Source organism: Ostrea edulis, chromosome 1, assembly GCF_947568905.1.
Source record: "Ostrea edulis chromosome 1, xbOstEdul1.1, whole genome shotgun sequence".
NCBI classification, from domain to species: Eukaryota; Metazoa; Mollusca; class Bivalvia; order Ostreida; family Ostreidae; genus Ostrea; species Ostrea edulis.
Window position 1 is genome coordinate 43,994,516 of NC_079164.1, and position 18,503 is coordinate 44,013,018.

At 35.2% G+C, this 18,503-nt stretch overlaps 1 protein-coding gene across 5 annotated transcripts in view; it reads left to right on the forward strand.

The window, feature by feature from the left end:
- Positions 1-1,689: 1,689 nt before the first annotated feature.
- LOC125652708 (septin-7-like) overlaps positions 1,690-18,503 on the forward strand; it is a 44,363-nt gene continuing 27,549 nt past the window's right edge. The window contains exons 1-3 of one of the 5 annotated variants that reach the window (XM_048882093.2): positions 10,798-10,814; positions 12,008-12,310; positions 13,733-14,009. In XM_048882093.2, the coding sequence (XP_048738050.1) occupies positions 12,293-12,310; positions 13,733-14,009 (295 nt within the window). In that variant the 5' untranslated portion in view covers positions 10,798-10,814; positions 12,008-12,292. Of the gene's footprint in view, positions 10,384-10,797; positions 10,815-10,841; positions 10,999-12,007; positions 12,311-13,179; positions 13,343-13,732; positions 14,010-18,503 lie in introns of those variants that run through there. The other 4 variants (XM_048882081.2, XM_048882073.2, XM_048882086.2 and 1 more) reach the window with 4 other exon arrangements.

Consider the following 18,503-nt stretch of genomic DNA (forward strand, 5'->3'; position numbering starts at 1 on the left):
GTACCAGTGTCCGTGTCCTCATTTCCTATTGTTTTCCATTCAGACTTAAACAGACCCCACCTTTTGTTTGTTTCTTTTTCTTCTCCCCCCCCCCCCCTTTTTTTTATTTTTTTTTTTTTTAATTATTTCCCTGTAGTTGGAATGAAAGTAGAGCAGACACATGGGATCAGAATGGAACATGAAACTCCAAAATATGAAAATAAGTTCTTGAACATTTTTACAGTTTACAAGTGATATGATATACAAATACAATCTTTTGATGAGTTCAATCTGTAAATATTTTGACTTCTGAGAAAATTTACACATTTATACACAAATATATTGACTTCTGAAGAAATCACATATTTCTCAGAAGTCAATATTCCATAAGATAATCCTGAACTGCAAATATGATTTATAATAATATGTTATCTTTTTCTATAAAGTATTAAACTGTGTGTGTGAAAGGCTTTTTATCTATAAATTGCTTAGAATATTCATGTTTGCAGTGTGATAGTATACATGTTGTTCATTTCAGAATGATTCTCAATTAATATATTTTTTTCTTTTTCATGTTACCTTGAATCTGAATCAACAGCTAGTACTGTAAGTACATTAAATGCATATTCAACAATTTTAGTACTGGGAAAATAACATCATTAACTTGTAAAAGTGAACTGTAAGAATTATGAAACTGAATTTTAAATAAACCATGGTAGTTTAACTATGTAAATTAGTGCTGGATAAAACATGCACTATGAATTGGAAGTAATTACTATATGTAACCATTAGAGATGTTTATAATTATTTGAAACATGTATTTTCACTAAATACATTTTATATGCCCACAAGATTGAATTGGAGCATATTGTTTTGGCATGTCTGTCTGTTTAAACTAGTCTGAATTCAATGCTGGGGGAAAAAGGGTCATGCAGGGTTGATATGTGGGATTTATTTAATTAATTTTTGGCTATTTAGTGTATTAATATTTGTGTACCTTTATATCTTGACAGTTTTAAATAATCTCACCACTGCTAGGGATGGTGTTATCTCATACAGTTTCCCCACAACTTTACTTTCATTGTTCTTTAGTTGGTTGTTTATGTTTAATGTCTCATCTGAGAATTTTTCACTCATGGAAACACCACTATTGCCAGTAAAGGGCTGCAAAATCTAGGCCTATTCTCAGTGTTACGGCCTTTGAGCAGGAAGGGATCTTTCTTGTTTCACACCTGCTGTGACACAGGGCCTCATTTTTTGCGGTCTCCTCCGAAGGACCGCCCCATTTAGTCATCTCTTAAGACACGCAAGCAAAGGGTACTTAGGACTTATTCTAACCCGAGTCCCCATGGGTTCTTTAGATTGAAATCATGATATTGGTTGAAAATATCTATAAATGCTGTAGAATTTTGGAATGGTGCAATAACACTGATTGAATCTTTCAGGTGAGCACATTCTGTAAAGGTCAGAGATGAAACACTAGTCTTGTCGTTTTTCACATAACCCCCAATGGCAGATGTTACCATTTTTATGAAAATGGAGTAATAGGGGGTTCAGTTCTGTAAGGAGAAAAAATTCCAGGAAAATTATATATTTTCCGATTAAATTTTTTTTTTTGGCCTGAAGGTCTATGCTTTATTCAAGGTCACGATCAAACATCTAGACCAAAGGTCAGATGGTGGGCATAGTGTTTCGCAAAAAATGTTTTGAGTAATTATATTTACTGAAAACATTTACCTATTATTAAAAGACTCTTGATATATTGTTACATTAATATGTATGTATACTTATTTTAGCATATTTAAAGTTTGGTGCAATCCAAGCTGATGTACCATTTGTTAATTATTATCATAATTTAGAGCTTGCAGAGATTTCATATGAAAAGTGACCAAAATTTAGTGCTCTTGTTTCACAGCAAAGGTGCTAAAATGTGAATTCTGCTAAGATAAGTACATATACAGAATTTGCTTTCTATTGTTAATGATTTGCATAGTGTATACATGTAATTGCAACTATTTTTAGTTGATGGTGCAGTAGAGGTAGTTAAATGTAAGGTCTAATTTAAAAAGAGCAGATGGGATGTCAGTTACATTGCTTCTCATTGGTCTGCAATGCAGCAGAACAGGATTTCATTTCATGCATTAAATGCTTGCTGTGCAAACTGGAAAGGGTTTAAGAGGAACATGCATGGGTAATTTGTAATCTGAATGTAGACCACACATGGATCTATAAATAGAATTAAGAGCTTGAAATTTTGTATGTTCATGATGATGAACATTTTTCAAGATTAATGGGATTGTGTGACATAATTTCATTTTGCATGACAAATTGAAATTTTGAGATGAAATTGGTATTTGAGAGTTGCTTGCATCCATTGTTAAACTGATGGGTAAAAAATGTTGAAGCTGTTAAGATTCTTATTAATTCACTTTCCTGAGACATCTGGAATCAATCATTAGCCTTCTCAACTTAGATGATGGTTGTTTTTTTTCTTTCTTTTAGGTATCTCATTATTTTTTTGGTTATACTCCCCAAATTCATTTAAACTGCCAGCCTTCAACAATAATTTCCTGTTTTCAAAGTTGAAAGAAGACATTGTTTTAAGATAAGGGTGATTCATTTTCTCATGTTGAAGGAGAAGATGGTAATTTTGGACCTCTGACCTTTTGTTGTCCTTGAATCCTTTCTGTGCTGTCCACCAGGGGGCACAGGTTACCTGATGTGGATGTCTTGTGGTATGTAACTGGACAAGACACATTATTATGTCTCTTATATGTGTGTGTATATAAATATAATATATATGTCTTATGAATCCCAAGAACACAGGTGGATATATAGTAGTAACTCAGATATACATTTTTAATTGAGATTGGAGAATTTGATATTAAGGAATTTGCAGTGCATTGTAACATGATATCTTGGTTTATATGTATACATGCAATTCATTTATAAAAATGTCCTAGTTGTAAATATATCTGTAGGTGTTGGAATTCTTATGGCTAGCCTTAGTAACCCTAATGACAATACATTTGTCATGCACACTTAATAGATGTTTTTATATGTATATAGGGGACCAAAAAACCCAAATGCACATAATGTATTGGCACACAGTGTCTTGACATTTCTTATATTTACTTAATATTAGGATGTTTCTTTATACAAGGATAATGTTCAAAATGACACATATATACATACTTATTTTAGCACTCCTGAATTTTGATGAGTGACAGTATACATTTTCATAATAGGAAAAGTATTTTCAGGATGAGTGATTTTGAATGGCTAGCATGCGGGTCTTTATGGTGTGGTATTTAAGTTATGTTTTGACGGATTGGTGTCGAGTTTTTGCTTTTTTATGCCTATGCCTTATCCCCGGCCTCGGGAGTCATAAAATTCTAGCTATCTAAACCATCAGAGTCTCCGTCTATTGGTCGAGAAATGAAATGAGTGTGATGTCAGCCACCTTTATATTGTAAATAAGCTAAGCTTCTGTATGGCGAAACTTTATACTTTTGTAACAACAGATATAATGATATGATGTGAGATGAGAATATAAATTTATGCAACTTTCAATTTTCTTGATACATTGAGCTGGTGCCATTGAGAAGGGAACTGGATCCCCTTGGAAATTCTTAGTGAAACAGTGTGGAATTATTAAGGCGAACCATCAGGCTGTAATTATTTACGTTTTAATAAACAGGGACCCTAATCTGCAGTGTAATAATTCTAAACACTTCCCCTGTTATTGCCAGCACGTGAAACCCGAGTTTTACCAAGTCTCTCACTGCAAAAGTTTTTGATGAAAAGATTTTTTTGTGGCAGATTTTTTTTTAAACGGAATTTTGAGAGGATCTTTATCATATGGGAGTTTTCCTGTTGAATTCAAGATTTTGTACATATGTACAGTAATATATCTTATCATTCAGAAGTCTGCAATAAAGTGCTTGATAAAAGTGATATTTTTCCCCGTGAGGAGAGAAAGGAACTATTAAGGATTAACGTATAACAATGTCTCAGAGCTACTTGGTTTTACAAAATCAAGGCAGTGAGATTGGGGATGAGGTAAGTGTTGAATTTGTCTTTCTAAAATTCTCAGATTAGCCTTGGAAGTGTGTTATGAATGAGTCTTAAAAGAGTTTGGAAGTCAATATAAGATAAAACAGTCAACTGATCTACATCTGAGATGCTGGAAAAATTTCCATAGATTGGGATTTTTGTGTTAAGTGGCAGTAACCACAAATTATAAACACCTAGGAGTGTTGCATGGTTAATTATGTAAAATATGTTTACCTTCGCACAGTGTCAAATTCCGATATAGGTGGCGGTTACTAATGTTGTCTGCTGTCTCTTAATTATGCTGAAATCGGTAATCACTGTACATTTGATTTGTATTTCATGGAGAGAGAAATATTAAGTGATAAAATATTGTACTTGAAACAGCTACAATTCAGTTTTTGGTAGGATAGATTTTGATGAAATTTACAGTAGTTTGATAATATTTCAAGCCAATTCAAGGTTCCATTTATATACATGTACTGTCCATAGTTTAAATATGTATCGGGTATATAGACTTCTTTAGGGTATCAGTGGAATTTAGGAGGTGGTACTGAATATTCCTTATTTCACATATTTTAAAGTACTTGTTAATGCAAGATAAACCATGTATAAATAGATGTTAAATGGAGAGTGGACTTTTGTACATGTATTCAATAAATATTAAAATAAGAGTTATTTAATTTCTTGAGTGGTGCTTCTCACTGAAATTCCTCATATATTGAGCTATATAGGAGTCTAGAGTATAGGGTGATGGTACTGTCATAATTCAGGTATCTTAACTTTTATAGTTTCAGAGTCAAAGGTGATCAAATGGTGAAAGTCACCAACAGTTGTTTAAAGATATAGCTGCAAGCTGTTTGATATGATCTGATTCATTTTTTGTTGGAAATTTCATTGTAAATTAATTATCTCAAACAAAATAGTTTATACATATTTGGCCAAGTCAGTATAGTAATTCAATTTATAGGACATATAAGGATATGTTATTAGACCAATTCAACGTAATTAGTAGATTATCATCCAGGGTAACCAAAAAGTATGGGGCGGGTGGGAGGATTTTATTTTTTATGAGAAAAATATTAATGACAAACGAGTTTTTGTCAACAGAAGTGCATCATTTAATGCCAGATGGACATCAATCTATGCTTATTTCACAGACGAATTCCATGTTAAGCTCTAATTTCAAACACAGAAAGATACCAAACTTCTTCAAGATATGAAGAACATTAATCCCTTCCTTTTATTTACACCCATAAAAATGTGAGAAATTAAGAAAACAATATGTTCTATTTTCTTCATGTTGCTATACTGTAAATGTAAACAAGAAGTGTAAATAATGGAGTCGAACATGAAAATTTTCCGGAAATCGCAAGTTCCACAAAATAAAAAAAAATCCGGGTGGGTCGATTTTTGAGGGGCGGGCGGGGATGATAATCTATCAATTAAGTTGAATTGGCCTTATGACCATGATAAAAGATTTTGGAACATGATCTGTTAACAAAACATAATTTAGGACCTAGCTATATACCTAGGCCTATAAAGTTAATTGTATATTGTTTATCGTCCAGCTAGAGAATTTTTAATCATATGGAGACATCATCATTGTTGATGAAGGGCTTAAAATTTTAGCCTATATGCTTGGTGCTTTTGGCCTTTGAGTAGGAAGGGATCTTTATTGTGCCACACCTGCTGTGACATGGGGCCTCAGTTTTTGTGGTCTCATCTGAAGGGGGGGGGGGGGGGGTCCCCCCCATTTAGTCACCTCTTACGACAAGCAAGGGGTACTGAGGACCTAACCCGGATCCCCATGGGACAACCCTGTAAAGTATTGACCTAGACTTTTCACATGATCTTGTATGATTAGTGTATACATAATCTATTTAGGATGGCTATATGGCAAAGTTTGTCTCTACCCTATCAAGTGAACAAGATTGTTTCTCTCATCTTGTACAGCTCACAGTATAAGATTTTAAGAAAGACCTGAGGTCACTGTGGATCTAAGATGCTAGTCTTTGTAGAAGTAATTGGGAGAAAACCTCCAAACATTCTTGTTACTCTTATCAACTCGATGTTCTTTCTGTGATGTTAGTGTTAGTTGCTAACTGTAAAAATTGTACCTATAGTGTTTGTACACAGATCAATTCTATCAATATTTTATAATACACTATCATAGCCAATATATTTCAGTTGTGCACTGTATACTTTAACCATGCTTAGCTATTGCACTATCAATCAGAATTCTGAGTGGAATATGCAGAGTATAGTGTTAAACATCCCTATGGAGATCTATATAGACATAATTTGCTCATCCTCATTTCTGAAACAATTTTTCTTGCAAGAGACCCCTTCAAGATTTCTCCTTTTTTTTCTTTCTTTCCTTTTTTTCTACCAAAAATAGCATTTACCTTCTGTTTATAAAAAGTTCAAACTATCATCTTGTGAGGGCATTCATATTGCAAGAAATTCCTGTGAAATGAAAATTGTTTTTAAGCCAGATTTTGGCAATACTGACCTATGTGTATTATTTAGTTTTAAGAGTGTGTAAGGTATTGTGGGTTCAGTGCACTTTGCTTCGCCCCCACAATACTAACCCAGGTGAGCATTGTTTTTCAGTCTTATAATTATCATAGCAGATCTGCATCAATTCTCATTCATGCAGTTGATATAAGTTTGCAATCTAGTCAATTCCCATCATAATCGATTACAAGCATGTATAAACAGAGGATTAATTTATTAGAGAGAATATTTATGAAGTAAAATTGATGCAGAAATGTTAAAGATGGACATGTTCAAAATATCTGCTTATTGAGACTAACTCCTGCGCAGTGTCTGTGTGAGCTATGACATAATGCTCATGTACAAAGACTACCCAGTCTTATATTACATTTGCAATTAAATGCATGTCTTATCATTTATATGTGGTTTTTAGGTCACCTGAGTAAACTCAGGTGACCTATTGCAATTGGTTTTCGTCCGCCATGCATTAACAATTGAACATTTTTAACTTCTTCTTAATAACTACCAGTCCAATTCTTTTCAAATTTGGTATGAAGCATCATTGGGACAAGGGGGACGTAAATTTCTGGACTTCAGCACCCCTGGGGCCCAAGGAGTGGGGCAAAAACTGCTCCAAAATGACAAATTTAAAAAAAATCTTCTTCTCAAGAACCACACACATTTAAGAAAAACTAAATGCATAGTAATGTAGAGCAGGAAAGTCTCTACCAAAATTTTAAATTTCATGATCCCCGGGGTAGGGGTTCTGACCCCAGGGCGGGGCCAAACTTGGTATATAGTGTTTATGTGTAAAACACTTAAATAACATTTTCTTTAATTCTATTGATACTAAATTGAAAGTAAATAGATATTTAGAAAGAACAGGTAGTCCTTTACCAAAATTGTAAATTTGATGATCCCAGGGGTAGGGGTTTTGGTATCAGGGTGGGGCCAAAATGGTCACTTATTAAATGTGTGAACAATAAACATTTTTAACTTCTTGATAACTATCATTCCAATTCTTTTCAAATTTGGTATGAAACATCTTTGGAACAAAGGGAACGTAAATTGTAAATTTCAGGATTCCTGCATCCCTGGGCCTTAGGGGCAGGGCAAAAACTGCCCCAAAATGACCAATTTTCAAAAATATTCTTCTCAAGAACCACACACATGCAAGAAAAACTAAATGCCTAGTGATGTAGAGCAGGAAGACCTCTACCCAAATTGTAAATTTCATGATCCCTGGGGTAGGGGTTATGACCCCAGGGCAGGGCCTAACTTGTTTTAATATATGATTGAATAATTCCTAGCTCTCTAATTGGCTGAGATCCAACAATGTAGAAATCATACTATGTTATGTTTACCTGCACGTGACCTTCCAGGTGAACATAAGGAATTATTTCTTCCACATAGGACCAAAAATAGACCTTCCAGGTGAACATAAGGAATTATTTTTTCCACATAGGACCAAAAATAGGTCGTTGAAACTTACAATTAAAGCAAAGAACAATCTTGAAGGGTTTTTTAATCATTTAATCATATAATAATTGTATAATATAGTGTTTAAATAACATTTTCTTTAGTGCTTTTGATACCAAATTGAAACTAAATGGATAGAGCAGGTAGTCTTTTACCAAAATTGTACATTTGATTTTCCCCAGAGTAAGGGTTTTGACCCCAGGGTGGAGCCAAACTTAGTATATAGTATTTATGTGTAAGTTTGCTGATACTGTATCTGTATAAAATCTAAATGCATACTTAGGAATAGCAGAAAAGGATGTACAAAAAATGGTGAATTTCACAACCCAGGGTTATGACTTAAAGATGAGTCCAAATTAGTCATATCTTTTGATGTTTTAATGCTAATACACCTATTATTTAAAGCCTTTCATCAGTGTATGCACTTTTGAGGGCATTGAAGTTTTAAGAACACATCTTGTTTTATACTGTTGGTGAACATTAGAATTTAGCTTAGATATTTAAAACAGGAATTTTTTTCTAGATTTCATAGCCCATGGAAGTAATGATACTTTTTCACTAGTATTCAGGTGACCGATAAGGCCTGTGGGCCTCTTGTTTTTTTTTCAAATATTGTTTGCAGTGTTTTCAGTAATTGCTCGTGGATGTCAGCACATTTTCTAAAAAGTGGCTGTAATTGCATTGTATATAGGTATCACCTAGAGATGTTTGTAGCAATATTTAGTTTGAAAGATTCTTGGATCCCCCACTGTGTGAGTTTAGAAGGAACACTTGACATTGGGTACAACAAATGATAATGTTCTTCTATTACCTCAATTAAGTGAGTCATAGGCCAAGATCATGTCTTAGGCTGGCATACATGAAAAGAAACAACTTTCTGCTATCAAGGCCCCCTGTCAACAAGTTCATTTCATTGTTGTCACATTTGCATGGCAGACGACACAAGCTTTTCCTATTTTCATTTACTTTTGTTAATATTCATGTCATGATGTGCCATCTGCTGAAGAAATGTCTTCTGCAAAAAATATTGATCACAGATTTCTAGTGGTGATTTGGATGTGATCTTCCACCTTTTTGCATGAATGTCAAGGGTCACTGCTCATAGACAAGCCAAAAGCTAGATCAGGGCTACGTAATTCAGTAACATTTTAATTATAGGCATGAAACTCAGGTGCTGAAAATTATTGGCTGGTTTGTTCAAGGTAATAAATTGTTGGACAGTGCAGGAAATGATTTTAGAAAACATAGCTGACAATATCTGCCTGCATGAATTGGATCCTATAAGTTGTAATGAGTTACATTTCCCCCATGTGACACACAGATAATGAGTTTGGTATCATTTTTGTGTTGGGTGATATGTCTGCCTCTCATTAGTGCTAATCAAAGCTTGAACATTTGGTGGATGAGGTGAATGAGTAAACTTTGCTAGTTTCTGAAGGATTTTCATATTCAGCCACTCTTGTGTACACTGACACATCTGGATTTCATGAGAGTGAAGGATAGCAGAGAGGAAAAACCAAAACCAAATCATCAAATTATTTCAACACAAGATAGACTGTACCAGAGGGGCAGAGGGGCCATGTTCTAATGTATACAAAGGCATTACATCCTGTGTGCATGTCAGAAGGTTCACGAGTTTCCTGTTTAAATAAGTGAATAATCAAACATAAACTGGAGAAAGACTCCTGCTGCAGTGAAAGTTTTGAAAGGTATGCTTAGAATAAACAAAAAATTCATTCAAGGAGGATTCTAAAAGTAATGAATTTGGGAGCTGTGTTGTTGTGAGGGGAAAGTGTGTTGTGGATTAAATTTCACTGAGGAATTTCATGCAGTTGTGCTTGCCACATCTTATTGAGGAATTTTTATTTGTGTACCATATATCATTTGGCTGCAAGGATTTTTCACTGATACACAGCAAAGAAGTAATTCTTCATCTCTGAATTTGTGAAGCTTATTAGAACTTAAATTTGTAGGGGATGTGTTAGACAGATTATCTTTTGTTTTTGTGGGATAAGGTAAACAATGTCTTCTGGTGGTAGTAACACCCAAGGAGGGAACACAGGCGGTAGAGGACCTGCCCCACCCTTACCTGAGAAACCTCCCTCTGTCGCAGAAAGAACTCGATTGCTGAAGTCCAGTTTCAGGAAGGATGACGTGGAGAAGCCCAAAATATTGGAAAAGCACAACAGTCCTATTGTAGAAAGAGCAGCAACAGTGCCACCATCCAATGTGATGACTGCTAGCACTAATGGGGAGAAGTCCGAAACCCCCTCCCCAGCAGGTAGTGTGAACTCCATGTCCAGTGTGGGCAGGTATAATGGTGATAAGATAGACAGCAACAAGGAGGCTTCACAGAACTACAATGCAGCAGGTGTAAGTATGTGTACAGAGTTAGAGGACATGTGTTAGTGGACATGTGTTAGAGGACATGTGTTAGAGGACATGAGTTAGTGTACATAGTTGGAGGACATGTGTTAGTGGACATGTGTTAGAGGACATGAGTTAGTGTACAGAGTTAGAGGACATGTGTTAGTGGACATGTGTTAGAGGACATGAGTTAGTGGACATGTGTTAGAGGACATGAGTTAGTGGACATGTGTTAAAGGACATGAGTTAGTGGACATGTTTACACATCCACACAAACACAACTCTTGTCTTCTGCCAATTGATAAAACTGAACCGTCATTATGGGTTTCGGTGGATACTTAGAAAAAGTTGTGTTTTTGGAAACAAGTTTGATATCTTTGTTTGAGGATGAAATATAATTATGAATTTGTCATCCAGTTTAAGTGCGGACATTATATGTAAGGTAAGTATTTGTAACCTCTGGTGAATTCTAGCATTGTGATAGTTTGTGTGACATTATCAAACTTTGTCTTTTCCTGCGACATATAAGGATATTGTATGATGAACGGTTTCTTGTGAAAGTTTATAAGAATCAATGTTTGTGTAATGGCTAGAAGGGCTGGATTTTATCAATTTTGTGGGGTATGTGAATCAAGCTGATTAGGGATTGAAAAAATGGAGTTCTTGTGTTGAAATAAAAAATCTTGGGTAATTCAGATGCATGCCTCAGCCGTTTAGTTTGATTAGATTAGGTGAAGCACTGAGAGGAGATTGAAACTTTTGAAGATTTGCCAGCTGAGATGCACATTATTACTTGCTGCAGTATAATTTCAAGTGATAAAAAGAGGTTAAAGGCACACATATTTTATTTTTGATAATGTTAAAAGCAATCCACAGGTCACACACATGAGGGCTATTGATGGGATCAAGCTCCATACTGATCATCTCATCTACAGTCTGCATGTAGCTTCAAGTGCCATTTTAACATTAAATATAATTGAGTTAATTGAAACTTTTCATCATACTGTGCTTGTTTATCATTAGAGCATGTCTCTAACAGCTGTGTTACATGTATGTGCATCAGACTGCACCTCCTTGATTCATCTGATCGGTATGCAGTGTAGTTACACACAGCTATGCACTATTTACTGTACAGTGTAGGAGCACAGAAGACTGTTGTAATCATTGTAAACACATGTTTATGGGTCATGGTTCATTAACAGTAGCCCCAGGATGATGTTTTAATGAAGAGATTGGTCAGTCATTAGAATGATTTATCAATTTTTATGCTGGGTTGGGTACATTGCAATGTGATTTAGATTCCATGCTGAGTGTGTAGAGAGTTGCATCCACATCGTAGATCAATAATGTTGTCCCATATGTAGCATTAGCTACATTTATTTAAAGTCTGATAGAGAATATGATCAAGTCTAGCGTGAGTGTGTACATTATGTCCTGTTTGAAGAACACAGCAAGCCCTCAGCACATTTTACATTCAATGCATTGGTTAACCTTTCCTCGTTTCCTCCATGGAGAGGCGTGTGCATAGCTATTAAGAACATGCTCTATTTATATTGGGTTTTTTTCTCAGAATTTGGACTTGGTTATTAACATAGTTTGTAGTAATGTTATTATTGCTATGTCTTGATAGGAAGACCTTCTTTGCCCTGGGGATACGCTTCTCCATTGACTACTCAGTAACACACTATGGTTAAAAAAGTGGAAGAAAAACCCCACAGGAAATGATTCATTTACAAAGGTCAAGGTCACAAGTTCTTTATTTCGATTACACTGGTGTAGTAGGGTAACAACTGTTGGTGGAAAAGACGTGACTAGTTATTTTTTCCTTGTGGCAGATATATCTGTAAAGGAAGTTAACTTCTTTAAAGTCTAACCATTCCAGAGGAAATGCGGATCTTGTAATTGAAAGACAACAATGGAGAAAACCAACTTTGTAAGGACTCTGTGTTAATTTTTAGTCTGCTAATTTGTTGCTAAAGAGATGTGATGCGTTGTGATGTGAATTGATAGTGCACTATGGTCTGTGTATGCTAATGTTGCTTGCATTGATGTTATTAGGAACAGGTGCCCTAGTTTAATTCATTGTTCTTAAGGAGTTCATTGTGTTTTTAAACTGGGTCAGTGAGAAAGGATATAATTTACACATCCAGGTGGACTTGGTGGCCCATTTGATGTCTCTGTGATGTCTGTTTTAAAAGTTTAGAACAGATAAAGTGTCACTTAGAAGAGAATGTTAGGGTTTCCTTTGTAACAGGAAGGTACAAATGTATATATAAAGCCATGTTTACATTGAGAAAGCTTAGCTACTTAATAGACATTTAATAGAAAACTACTCGTGGGTTTGTATGTTTTTATCATGTTGGAATACAATGTATGTACGTAGATGTACTAATGATCAAATTTACATCTTATACTTACATGCAAGCACACAATATCAGGCTAGATACCAAATTTATTAATTTCCAAACACAGCAAACTTTAATGATATTTAAATTCTGTGAATGTAATTTTGAAAATTTAATTTGTACAGTACTGTATATGAAATGTTATATTCTCCAACTGACACAAAAGCCTCAATCAAATGCATGTACATGTAACTCGTGATTAGTGAAGTCCAGTTGAAATTATTAAATGTTCAGTGATAGTTTTTCAGATTTCAAGTACATTGTATCTGAAACACAGGAAAGGACTCGTTAAGTTTATTTTGTTACAAACCTATTAGGAAGACTTTTAACACATGAGTGAAGAGGTCTTTGAAAAAAAAGGTTAAATCAGGCAGTGTGTTGGCAAGAGTCTCGGCCTGTGTGTATTTGTATTAGAGGATAGTTGTGGTCCTTTAGAAAGTGTTTGCTTTCTGATTAATATTCTAAAGAGCTGTTTACTCCTAACGATTAACTACAGATTTAGACTATGTTAGATGAATACCCAGACAGACTGAGTCCTTCTGTTGTAAAGTTTTTAAATGGTATTGACCTTCTATGGCATGACCATTTTCCCCAATGAAATGAACAGGAAATATTTTCTCAAGTTTTTTTTTTTTACATATTGATGTAGTTGGACATATATTTGTATGGTTTTAATATTTCCTTTTCAATTGTACACAAATCCTTATCATACCTACATATAATACCATTTGTAGTTTAAGGAAATTTGAAATTATGGACATTAATTTCCCTATATTTGTTCGGGCTGAATCGGTTTCTACATTCTGCAGAATGGTTGTTGTTTTTTTTTAAAATATATTTTATGGCAATTAAATACACAAGGCTGCATTACATTTAGTCACCTGACTTTGACATAAAATGTGTGTATATTGTACACTTTATATAACTTGTGGTTTTTCTTTCTCATCCAGTTGAATGCAGCCAAACGGGAGGCATTCTTCAAAGGCAGCGAGGGCAGTGGACCAAAGTTTGACCCCTCTCAGCGTTACGACAGAGAGCGGATTCCGCGAGAAGCACACAACGCCCACACACTGAAAGATGCAGACGAAAGAGAAAAAGACTACAGGGAGAAGAAGTATGGAGACAGTACCAAAGAATTGGACGGATATGTTGGTTTCGCGAATCTTCCAAACCAAGTGTACCGAAAGTCGGTCAAACGAGGATTTGAATTCACATTAATGGTTGTTGGTAGGTTAATACTAGAGTTATAAAGGTTTTATCCTCTTTGACAGACAAGCATAGGATTCCTAGCAGAAGATCATTCACTGTGTTGATCTGAAGTTTCTCTAGAGAATTTTTAGATGTTAGTAAGGTCACCCCAGCAGGAATATTTGCTTGTACATGTATTATAAACATTGTGTATATATTCTGTTGTAACTCTGGGAGATATCCAAACTTTTATTACTGTAAGAGGTATCTCATTAGAGATTCAGATCTTCAAGAAAGATAGCATATATATACTAATTTATAGCACAGTATGTACCGTAGGAATTAAGGAAACATTCTGAAATTGTAATTTTTAGATTCCATTCAAACTTGGCTTTTTTGCACTTCCTTTGAGACTGAGTTAGCACAATCTTGCTTTTGTTAGCAATCTCTCATTTTTACAGTGTAAGAAATGCCCAGGTTTTCAGGACTGATTAAATGCCAATGTTTCGAAAACAGGGCTTAAGTCAGATAAAGCATGTGTCTTCAGTCTGCTACTGCTTTCCATCCAGATTCCTGACTCCTCCATTCTTCATGTATACCCAGATGAGTCTGCCTTGATCGACTACAAATTGTCTGCAAAAAAGTTATTTTGAAGAATTACATGCAAATATGTTTCACCTTTTAAATAACTAGTTGCATCATGCATGGTTTCAAGTTTTATTATCATTTTTTGCACATTTTGTTTTTTGGCAGATTTGTTTAGAGAGTTATGTAATGGTGGTAACCTGAGAAAACGGCAAGGTTTGGGAGAGGCAGAATTTTGTATACATTTTTCAATAGTTTGCTGTCAGATGTTTAAACTAATAATATTGGAGCATCACTCATAGTAGAAATATGTTTCCTATGTAAACAGATAGGACTGAAAAAGGGGGAGCCTTCTGACTTGCCGGTTTTTGACATTTTTATGCTGATCCAGCAGATAAGAAACATCTTGAATTTTAAAAATGAAAATGGAGTAGGCCCTGGTAAGATGTGCATACTATAATAGTATGGTGTGAAGTTTTTTGCCCACAAGGTGTCACAGATGGGTGGTAGAGTTCATTTTCAAAAGTTATCTTAGTACAAAGAGTGTTTATTGCAACCTCCTGAGCGTGAAATGGTTCAATTAAGAAGCACATAAAAAGTTTTTAAAAAGAGGTGCTGAAAGCATTCTATTTATTGTAAATTAGATTCTGTTTGTATGGTTTGGTGTTTCAAATGAAGACCCATATGGAGATTCAAAATGTGTGTTAGAATGGAATAGTTTGTATGATAAGTTCATGTTTTGAATAACTTCATTTGGCCTAGTTTTTATGCCATTGTTATTGTAGAGATTGAAAGGTTTAGCATCACCCTGAGTTGACAAGTTCTTTGGCACTTATCTTCAGTCATTAGGGAAGACCTGGGTTACTAACATACATACATGTCAGAGCTCTATAATCTGGTGGAATGTCATAAAAATATCTGTTCCAGATCATTAGATATGTGTGTAATTACATACACTCCCAGCTAATGAAAAGAGTGAGACATCAGTACACAAAGGTCACATCATATGATTTACAGTGAAGAGTTATTTCAAAAAGTGAAATATTCAAATGCAACCCCATCCATTTCCTAATCTACAGCATGGATGACATAAACGGTATTTTGCAGGGGAAATCTAATTATGTAGGTATGGACAGTCCCACCCAATAATAAAAGGCTTCCATAATTGGGTAGACATGGTGAAGCATTCACCATTTGCTATCTAAACTGAGTACCAGGCAGTAGTAGCCTAGCTTTAACTCCATTAAAATGGAAATGTTGAATGAGAAGGATTATTGTAGATTCCAGACAAGATTATGTCTCTGAAACACAATGGCTAGTTCTAGATTAAGGTAACCCCAAGGGCAACCAAGAGGGATGATAAAACACTTCTGCTGTGGACTTCATTGAAGGCAAAATAAGATGGCTAGAGAAGTGTACTCTGTGGATATTTAAAACTGCATTTACTGGCCACCAGGACCCAGACAAGCATCAACTCATATTGATTTTTTTTCACTACTCCTATTTCCTAAGTTTTTAAGCTCCAAGACAGGGTCACCAGATTGTCTGCTATTGATTTTTGCTCCTATGGATTGACTCATTTATAACTTCATATTGAAACCTTTTGTACACACTGGCTCATGCATAGAGACATGTATTATCAATGCCTATCATTGATTATAAATGTGTTCAGAGGAATTATTGTGCAAGCTTTTGATGAGCCGGTGTTCTAGATCAAATCATTATTGCACCCCTCCCCCTTGCAAATGAAGGGGGAGAGGGGGGCTATACTGGAATCGCCTGTCAAAAAACAAACTTTGTCTAGAGTAAATCTTTAACACCGAAGAACAGATTTTACTAACATTTTGTGTATATAAAATATCTTGCATGAATGATCAAGTTGTGCACCTGTATTTTGATTTTGATTTCTTTGACATTCAAGGAAGTTAATTCAAGTTATTGAGATTTTTTTCCATTTTGAGGGGGTTTTATGTTGTAATTGTCCAAAATATACCTTGAAAACCATTTATTCTTTAGTGAGCATAAATTCACAATTTCCCATCGCCCTGTGGGGTTGGTGGGGGTAGGTATTAGTCCCATTAGGACAGTGATAGATAGGAGAGTTCTTTTTAATCAAGTTTTGTAAATTTTCCTTGATTGATTTGAAAACATGAAGCCATTCAAAAATCAATTTACATTAGAGTGAGAAAATTTTATTGACTATTCAGATACAATGTAGTTGAAACACAGAAACTGCATCATGTGTAAGTGAGTTAAGAACTTAGATATGATAATCTATGCCTTAAGGGGCACCTGAAAGTGAATGTCATCATTCATGAGGCTGAATCACCTGAAGATTCCTCAGGACAATGCCCTTTGTTGTTAAATATTACAGCTGAAAATGGATTTATTTATCCTATGGTTAGGATTTCACATTATTAATGGCTTTCCTTGGGGATAATGATATGCTCAGATTACAAAAAGAAGTCAACAGTTGTTTTTACGTAAACAGCTTTAGAATTTATGTGATGTAAGCATGGCTCTCTCCGGTTTTGCTCAAAAATGTTGCTGACTGTGCATATTGCATTCATAAATGTGTAACTCAATATAAGAAATTGTTTACATGGGTTTATCTAGGATACACTATGTTTTCATTTTATTTACACCAGTCATTAGACCCAATTTTTGTGGTGTCACTTAGTTCTTAGTTACAGAACTGAAGCTCTCAAAGGGGGGGGGGGGATTTAATAGTGTTGCTATGCCTATAACATTTTTAGCTCACCTGAGCTGAAAGCTCAAGTGAGCTTTTCTGATTACCCGTATTCCGGTGTCCGTCCGTTCGTCTGTCCGTCTGTAAACTTTTCACATTTTCAACTTCTTCTCAACAACCACTGGGCCAATTTCAACCAAAGTTGGCACAAAACATCCTTAGGTAAAGGGAATTCTAAATTGTTAAAATAAAGGGCCAGGCCACCATCCAAGGGGAGATAATCAAGAAAAGGTAAAAATAGGGTAGGGTCATTAAAAAATCTTCTTCTCAAGAACCACTGGGCCAGAAAAGATGAAATTTATAGATAAGCTTTATTAGGTAGTGCAGATTCTAAATTGTTAAGATCATGGCCCCCGGGGGTCGGATGGGGCCACAATAGGGGGTCAAAGTTTTACATATAAATATATAGGGAAAATCTTTAAAAATCTTCTTCTCAAGAACCACTGAGCCAGAAAAGCTGAGATTTATATGAAAGCTTCCTTATATAATGCAGATTCTAAATTGTTAAAATCATGGCCCCCGGGGGTCGGATGGGGCCACAATAGGGGGTCAAAGTTTTACATACAAATATATAGGGAAAATCTTTAAAAATCTTCTTCTCAAGAACCACTGAGCCAGAAAAGCTGAGATTTATATGAAAGCTTCCATATATAATGCAAATTTCAAATTGTTAAAATCATTGCCCCCGGGTGTTGGTTGGGCCACAATAGGGGATCAAAGTTTTACATACAAATATATAGGGAAAATCTTTAAAAATCTTCTTCTCAAGAACCACTGAGCCAGAATAGCTGAGATTTATATGAAAGCTTCCTTATATAATGCAGATTCTAAATTGTTAAAATCATGGCCCCCGGGGGTCGGATGGGGCCACAATAGGGGGTCAAAGTTGGTTTGTTTGTTTTTTTGGATATAGTGCAGATTCAAGTTCGTTAAAATCATGGACCCCGGGGATTGAATGGGGCCTCAAGGGGGGCCTCAAAGTTTTACATACAAATTTATAGGAAAAATCTTTTAAAATCTTCTCAAGAACCACTGAGCCAGAAAAGCTGAGATTTATATGAAAGCTTCCTGATATAGTGCAGATTATAAATTGCTAAGATCATGGCCCCCGGGGGTCGGATGGGGCCACAATAGGGGATCAAAGTTTTACATACAAATATATAGGAAAAATCTTTAAAAATCTTCTTCCCAGAACCACT